The sequence below is a fragment of the Octodon degus genome, unplaced genomic scaffold (assembly GCF_000260255.1).
Source record: "Octodon degus isolate 3935 unplaced genomic scaffold, OctDeg1.0 scaffold00290, whole genome shotgun sequence".
Lineage (NCBI taxonomy): Eukaryota > Metazoa > Chordata > Mammalia > Rodentia > Octodontidae > Octodon > Octodon degus.
Genome location: NW_004524866.1, coordinates 1473597 through 1482166, shown reverse-complemented (window position 1 = coordinate 1482166; position 8570 = coordinate 1473597). Strand labels below are relative to the sequence as shown.

At 37.8% G+C, this 8570-nt stretch overlaps 1 protein-coding gene across 1 annotated transcript in view; it reads right to left on the bottom strand.

Annotated features, from left to right (window-relative positions):
* Window positions 1-6025: 6025 nt before the first annotated feature.
* LOC101566672 (vomeronasal type-2 receptor 116-like) overlaps window positions 6026-8570 on the bottom strand; it is a 48275-nt gene continuing 45730 nt past the window's right edge. The window contains exon 8 of the mRNA XM_012512932.2: window positions 6026-6936. Within this exon, the coding sequence (XP_012368386.2) occupies window positions 6026-6936 (911 nt within the window). The remainder of the gene's footprint in view (window positions 6937-8570) is intronic.

Sequence of the window (8570 nt, the reverse complement as noted above, 5' to 3'; positions counted from 1 at the left end):
GAGATGGGTGTTCCATTGCTGTTAAAGAGGCTGTATTTGGAGAAGTCTTTAAAGGGTCTTTTCATACTTGATGTCAGTCCAAATATTGTAGGTACTTGAATTCAGCAAAATAACCCAATATAGTCCAACAGTACATAATAGCAGTGAGTTACCGGCACAACTGGCATTTGTCCAAAGCTTGACTTGAGCCTTTTACAGTTCAGCATATTAAGATAGCTTTATTTTTTGTACTTTGTGGTGACACTTTTCTGCTGGGTGGTTAAGGCCCAGTTAAAGGAAGACCTACATAACTGGTGCTGTACATGGTCCCAGGGTAAATCCTGAGGGGATGTGACTGACCTTATCAGATAGAAAGATGAAACCTTAGTGTTTGTTTAATTTACATTTTTTAGTGGTAGGATGTGTTGAATACCTCTGAATGTATTTGTGGCCCTTTTGTACTTCCTGTGAGAAATTTCTGTTGATTTAATCACCAGTTTCTTTCTTTCTTTCTTTTTTTTTGACTCTTTATTTATTTATTTATTTATTCAAAATTGTATTGATAAACAGATAGCAATGAGACAGTTTCAAATCAAATTGGAAGTACAATTTCAACAAATAACACACTGCATATATTCTTCTTAGTGGTTAATTGCTGTACAAGATGCAGACATGATATCCTATTTACAAACACCATTAGAACAAATCACTCTATTCATTAAGAGAATGTAACTATATATCTATCCTAACCACTTTGAATACACAATTACAAAATGGACATTCATCTGTATACCCCATTTTTTCTAAGTTCCGTTATTGAATATTATAGGTGTGTAAACTCAGCAAAATATTCTAAAAGATTCCAGTAGCCCATAATAACATTATATTGTCTTTTTATTAGATGTTCTAATTTTTTTTTAAATTCATGAACTATTTTAGGTTTTCCTCTGATTTAAAGCTAAAAACAAACATGGCCAGAGTATATCAAGAGCCACAAAGCACAAGTCTGGTGAAAATAGAATTTCACTTACATCGCAATGACAGCATGTTTTATACTTTTCTTATTGAAGAACTTAGTTGGTGGCATTTTCTAGAGCATCACAGAAAAATAAGCAGAGCTTAGATTACCAAGCTTATATAACATCGGCAGTCAGTGGCAGAATAGGCAGTACAAATTTCATCTCCCCTTTCAAGTTAGAAGCTGTTTGGAAAAAAGAAATAGCTTCCATTGGTCAATGTCCTTTGTGTAGAGATGAAGCTTTCCTTCAACCTTATTTCTAGTGTAGCCTTATGAAGTATATGAGACGTGGATGCCTACAGTGACCAAAAGAGCCAAACAGTGTCACTATATATTAGTTAAGGAAAAAATTTAATACAAAGGGATAATAATTATAAACCTAATTGCACCAAACATTACCACATACAACTTCTTTGAGAAGCACTACGGGTATAAAGGATGACATAAATGCATATGTAGTCATAATGGGGACCTGAATCCCCAATGCCAGATATAAACAAATTACTTGGGCAAAAATATCAAGAATAAAACATCAGAGTTGCATAAAGCATGTGACTAAATGGGCCTAATAGTTCTTTTAGAGTGTTCCAGTGAAATATAACAGAATACATATTCTTCTCAGTAGTATCTGGGATATTTTCCAAAAATTCCCCACTACATTGTAGCCCATAAGTCTTGCTAAAGTACGTACAGAACAATCAGAATATTTTATGCATATTATCATATTATAATTTCTTTCATTCTGTCACCTAGTAGTTACAATTATTCAGATACTACATTAATGTCTTTCATAATTTTGAGTTGATTTTTCTTCTAGGTGACAGATAAGATCGTAATTTTTTCATCTTCTGATAGATATCCAGTTTCCCCAAAGCTACTTTAAACCATCTTTCCTTGCATGTAAATTTTTTGGTGTCTTTGGGTTTCCTAAAGATGCACATTTCTTTCTGAGACCTCTACTCTGCTCCATGACTATGTATGTGCCCATAAAACACTGTGATGTTACAGTGGCTCTGCCCTGTCCAAGTCAGGTATTCTGAATCCTTCAGGACTGCTCTTGTTACTCAGCATTGCTTTGGCTCTTCAGGTTCTTGTACACCCCTAATGCTTTAGGCTGCTTCTAATCTTGTGAAGTGCTATGAGAATTGCATTGAATCGTTGCCTCATTTGAGATGAGTATTGACATTTTAAAACTACTGATTATCTCAATCCATGTACACTGGAAGTACTTGCACCTTCCATTTTATTCTTCAAGTTTTTCTTTTGCATTTTATACTTTTTATTGGGAAGACTTTTCGTGATGTTGATTAGGCATTTATTTCTGTCTTTTTAATTGACCACATTGGATTCCCTTCCTGGTTTGTTTTTAATCATCTCATTATCGGTAGAATGAGAAGGAACTGTTCTTTGTAGGGAGATTTTCTATTATGTTACTTTGAAGAAATTTTGGTTTGTTAAGGAGTGTTGATGTTTTGTGTGTTTTATAGGTAGAATCATATTATGAGGAAAAATAATTTATTTTCTCATTTCCTGTTTGAACCTTTTTAAATTTTTTTCCCTGTGGCTTAATTGATCTGCTTAAAATTCAAATACTGTACTTGTTTGAGTCCTGTGAGTACAAAGACTTGCCTTCATACTGCTCTTCTAGAAAGTGTCCACATATTCTATTACTTGCTTCAGGAATCTAGGTAAAGAACAGCTAAATATCTACCATAAATTTCCTGAAGCCAATTTGGGTAAATAGTATTGATGACTCAGTCAAGGTATCAGAAAGTACAAAAATAATATAAAAATTAAAAAGTTAGCAGACACTGAACTTGGTGGAAGGGAAACTTTGCTGCAGTTTCTTATCAGTGAACTCCAGGCAATGTTCTGTGATTCAAAGGACATCATGTGACCCCATGAAGTGGAAACCTTGGAAGGACGAGGGTGGAAAGAAAGACAGAAGGCCAACAATGATGTAACCTTCTGAGGCTAAGCTTCAAACATAGAATATAAGAAAGATGAAGACTGGGTGTGGTGGCACGCCGGTAACCCAAGCACTTGGGAGGCAGAAAATAGGAGGATAACTATCAGTCTGATTTGCATAGCGAGACCCTGCAGAACCTGTATTAAGTACAGAAAAAAAAGAACGATGAAAACATCTACTCTCTTCTCTCATTCAAAGAAAAAGGGAGAGAAGAGGAACAGAATCAACAAATGAATTTGGAAAATTCTTTCTGAGCTGGGGATGAAGGACATAATATAGCGATACAGTGAGCAATGCTGTATTTATCCACAGAGCCCCTGGCCATTATCTAATAATCAGGTGGAAATAGACAAGTGAAAAAGAGGCTTAGCACCAAAGAACAATAATTCCTTGTATGACTTTGTATTGTTGCTACTGATGCGGAAATAAATATAAAGGCAAAAACTCACCAATCAACACATTTTCATTCTTATATACACTATTATTCATTTTGCAAAGGCAAGCAACATGACTCAGTTTGGCAGGCCACACAGGACACACTGAGAGAGAAGGCTGAAGGATAAGGAAAATAGCCATCAGGACAATCCTCTTGGATGTGTCCTCAAGATTATGTCTGTCCAGAGTTTGAACTCACAGTTTCATTCAGAGAAATCCCTATATTAGTACTGTCTGTCTATGGCTTACTGTAGTGAGCTTGGATAAGCACTTCTGTTCCATCTCCCACACTGCCCTGGAAAAAACTGACTTTTTCTTGCCTTCTGCCTGTGCGTCTGATGTCTTATGTCCATATGAAGAATAGGTTAGCAAACATGATTATGCTGGATGTGGTTGAGAATGCCTCTAATTGGCACACCTGAGGCTGGGGCAGAAGGCCAGCCTGGACTACAAAGTGAGTTCAAGGTCAGCCTGAATTGTATAGTGAATCTCTTTTCCAAAAGAGAAAATGAAAGAGAGAAAGAAAAAAAGAAAGGACAGAAAGAAAGATAGAAAGAAGAGAGTTAATTAGCCTCTTAATCTTTATGGAGCATAATTTCATAGACGTCTAGTGACGTGAAGACACAGACAGATTGGATTTCAATCTTGTACTAATACTGAATTTCCATAAATACTATTTGGGGTAATTACAAAATATTGCAGTGGAAGACTCAATATAAGGTTATTTGTGAAGTGATCTCAAAGATTCAAGGAATATGCACAAGATCTGTGCATCATACATTCCCTCAAATACTCAGAATAATTAGGAACAAAACTCGTTGAGGCGGTACCTACTCAGATAGGCAGGTACATTTAAGATAGAAAGTCACATACTTTGGGTCAAGTCTGCATCTGAATGACGGTTTCTAAATCATTGATGGCTTCCTGTATTTAGCTTTGCAGGACAAGTCATTAATTGTAGTGAATTAAGAAACCCACTAAATCTTTTTTAAAAATAATTTTATTCAGAAATAAATAGTAATGAGACAGTTTCAAAACCAGTTAGTAGGACAGTCTTAATAATTAATATATTGCATATTGTTGTATTAGTGTTTATTCATTGTACAAGATGCAGACATGATATCCTGTCTAAAAACAGTATTACAACAAATTTTTCTATTCATTGAATTAAGAGAAAGAAGCTGTATATCTATTTTAACTATTTTGAATATGCAGATACAAAATGATCGTTTGTTTGTATCATTTTTTTGCTTAGGTTTGTCAGAGAAGATTATTCCATTGTCATTTAAATATTATAGGTGCATGAATTCAGCAGAATATTCCAATATAGTCCAGTAGTCCATAACAGTAGTGGGTTTTCCACAAATCTGGCAATGTCAGAAGTTGTTGACTTGAGCATTATACAGCTCAGGATATTAATATGGCTTTATTTTTTATACTTTGTTTTTATACTTTTCTGCTGGATGGCTAAGACCAAGATAAAGCAAGACCTATATAACGAGAAATGTAGCTTTCGGATCTGATAAGCTCAGTCAAATCCACTCAGGATTTATCCTGAAACCCTGTACAGCGGTTTGTAGATCCTTTGTCAGTGTCAGCCATGTGGATGAGTCACGGCCATTGCTTGACCAATTAGCCCTCTGTGAAAGCCTGAGAGAATGTTTTCTCTACATTTGAATCTCCTTAGCCACACGCTACATTATTGATCACTTTCCACTGTGGCCCCATAATCTCCTTGATCAGAAAATTTGAGATACAACTAGAAACTCACTAAGTCTGTAAAACAGTTTTGGGAGTATAGCCATCTTCACAGTGCTTGTTCTTCCTATCCAGGAGCAGGAAATACCTTTCTAATTTCTGAAATCATTCATGATTTCCTTTCTCAGATTACTGTAATTTTCATGGAATAGATTGTTGACTTCTTTAGGTAGATTAATTCCTAAGTATTCATTTTCCTCAGTGCTACTATAAAGGTATTGTTTCTCTATTTTCCCACAGTGTGTTTGTTATCTGTGTAGAGGAATGCTATTGACTTTTGGGTATTGACTTTGTATCCTGCTATGTTACTGAATTTGTCTATTAATTCTCATGCCTTAAGAGGGAGACAGCTCAGTGGACTAAGTGCCTGTTTAGGCAAGTGCAGGACCCAGGGTTTTATCCCTGCCACCACATGTCACACTGGCCCAGCCCCCAGGCACTCTGAATCCACCAGTAGGTCTCAGTGTGGTGTCACATACCTGTGATCCCAGTGCTGAGTAGGCTGACAACAGGAGGATCACTAGGAGTCTGACCTGCATAGTGAAAACGTGCACAAAATACTTTTAAAAAAACTGAATAAGTAAATTAAATAAAGGGGGAACTGAACCAAACATAAAGTTAAATATAAGGATTTAGCATACATTTTGTGACAGGAATAATTTTTTTTTCAAAATAACATTCAAAGTGAAATGGAAATTTTTCCTAGAGTTACCAAATTTAGGACTAGAGAAAAAGTGGAACCATTGATAATTAAGTAAATCTCATGCTGTAATGAAATATGTAACTGAAAATAATAGTATATCTTTACCCCTGAGCTATTATGGATTTCAGAAAAAAACATACACTTCTTAAACTTACAATGGTTTCTAACTGTTAAAATGTGTTTTATCTCTAAAACCATGCAGAGAATTTCTCTCTGGTCTTAACAAAACAATGTAGCACTTGGGGACAAAGATGCAGCCCAGCAGCCCTGCACTGGAGGCCAAGATGGAGAAGACCTCCATGGCCACCATGACCTTTCCCTTGCTGCTGTGGTACACAGGCAGGAAGGTGACCCACACACTGCAGAACACCAGCATGCTGAAGGTCAGGAACTTGGCTTCATTGAATGTGTCAGGCAGGTTCCTAGCCAGGAAAGCCACAGTGAAGCTCACCAGGGCCAGTGAGCCCAAGTATCCCAGGACACAGTAGAAGGCAGTGAGGGAGCCCTTGTTGCAAATAACGATGATGTGACCATGTTCAGAATGAGCATCTGTGTCAATGTAGGGTGGATTTGTCCCCATCCAGACTCCACAGAGAGTGAATTGGATCAGGGTGCAGATGGGGATGATATAATTTGGTGCTCCTGACACCAGCAACTGCCTCATCCTCCTGCCTGGAGCAGTAACTTTAAAGGCCAGCACCACAGTCATAGTTTTGGCCAAGACAGTGGAAATAGCCATAGTGAACACAACTCCAAACGTGGTCTGCTGCAGGATACAGGTGGCTGTGTTGGGCCGGCCAATGAAGAGCAAGGAGCAGAGGAAACAGCAGGTGAGGGAGATGAGCAGGGTGTAGCTGAGAGCCCTGTTGTTGGCCTTGGCGATGGGAGTGTCTCTGTGCTTCACAAAGAGCCCAAGAACAGCAGCTGTGAGAAGAGTGAGACCCAGGGCAGTTCCAGCCAGTGCCTTTCCCAGGGTGTCTTCATAAGCCAGAAAAGTGACGTTCCTTTGGAGGCAGTGGTTTCTCTGAATGTTGGCATACTGATGATCGGGACACGTCACACACTGTTCCATGTCTAGGGAGAAAGGAGAATTATCTGAAAATTAACTAGAAAAACTGAAATTTCAGTTTTTCTAGATACTTCAAAATATCATATAAGAAACAATTCCTGCTTAAACCTGCCATCTTATTCCTTTTTTTTTTCTTCTGTGTTTAGGACAGGGTCCAGAGGGTTTACACGGTCTCACTCCATAGATTGGACTCATAGTGATTCTCTTGTTTTCAGTCTCCCAAATGCTGAGATTACAGGTGTGCACAACCACGCCCAGTCTCAGTCTCCTTCTCAGCCTGCCCTAGGGGTGGGGACAGCACAGAAACCTGAGGATCAAGCCCTGACCCCTGCCCTCTGTCTAAGCAGGTGCTTTAGTCTGCTGAGATGTCAGACCAGCCCTGGCCACCTTGTTTGTGACCACAATTTATCTCCTTTATTAGTCTGATTCATTCATAAATTCAGTTCTCTCTACTCACAAAGAAGAATGCTTCTGTAGAAATCAGTCTCTGTGTTGTTGAGATTTCTCATTTGATCTTCAGGCAATTATACAAAAAACTATCATAATCTCATAACTTCACTGAATCAGATAATTCCAGCAGTATTTCATTTCGGGAAATGTGTGAACTGCCACCTCATACAAGGTCATAATTTACACCAAATTCGTAATTTAATTTTGATTGAAATTACCTAGCTTCACTCTATCAATATTGTAAATTGTGACTCTTCTTCAATGAACCTTCAGTCTGTAAACACATTTTATTCAACCACTTAATTTTTTACTTTTCTTATTTCCTTTATTTTATCATTAATATGTTTCCAAACACTTAAAGAATTTATCAGTATTTCATATTTTAAAATGGAATAAATATCATCGTCTAAATTTCATCTTTGAGGGGCCGGGGAGATGGCTCAGTAGAATAAGCACTTCCCTGGCAAGTGCAACGGCCTGAGTTCAGTCCCCGGTTCTGAAAAAAAAATTAAATTTCATCTTCGAGGGCTGGACAAATAGCTCAGCTAATTAAAGCACCTGCAAGCAGGTACAGGGGCTAGGGGTTTGATCCCCATGCCTGCCATGCCAGCCCTAACTCCCAGGGCACAGGGAGACAGCAATTGAGACTAGGAGTGGTAGCGCCTGCTTGTAATCCTAGCTCTTGGGAGGCTGTAAACAGGTGGATCACTACGATTGTGATGTAGTAGTGAGCCCCTGAACACCCTATAGACTCTTCCCTAAATTACAAATAAGTAAATAAACAATAAATAAATAGATAAATTTCATCTTTGAGTGTTACACGAGTAAATTTTGTATTTCAGCATAAGTAATTCAATCAGAACTTTATAAATTCGTTAATTAATTAGTATTTTATATGTACAAACAACTAACATTAGAAAATCATATAATTTATAGTAAATCTTTTGTCAGAATGGTTTTACTTTTATTTCTTTGTTTCAAAAACTGTATTAGTGGGCTGGCCAGATAGCTCAGGCAAATAAAGCTCCTGCTTAGGCAAGTGCAGGGACCTTGGTTTGATTCCTGGCATGCTATGCCAGCCCTACAACCAAGGCGCGCTGAAATGGAGATTGATACTGGGCATGGGGGCATGTGCCTGTAATCCCAGTGCTTGAAAGGCTGAAAACAGGAAGTCCAATCTATATAGTGA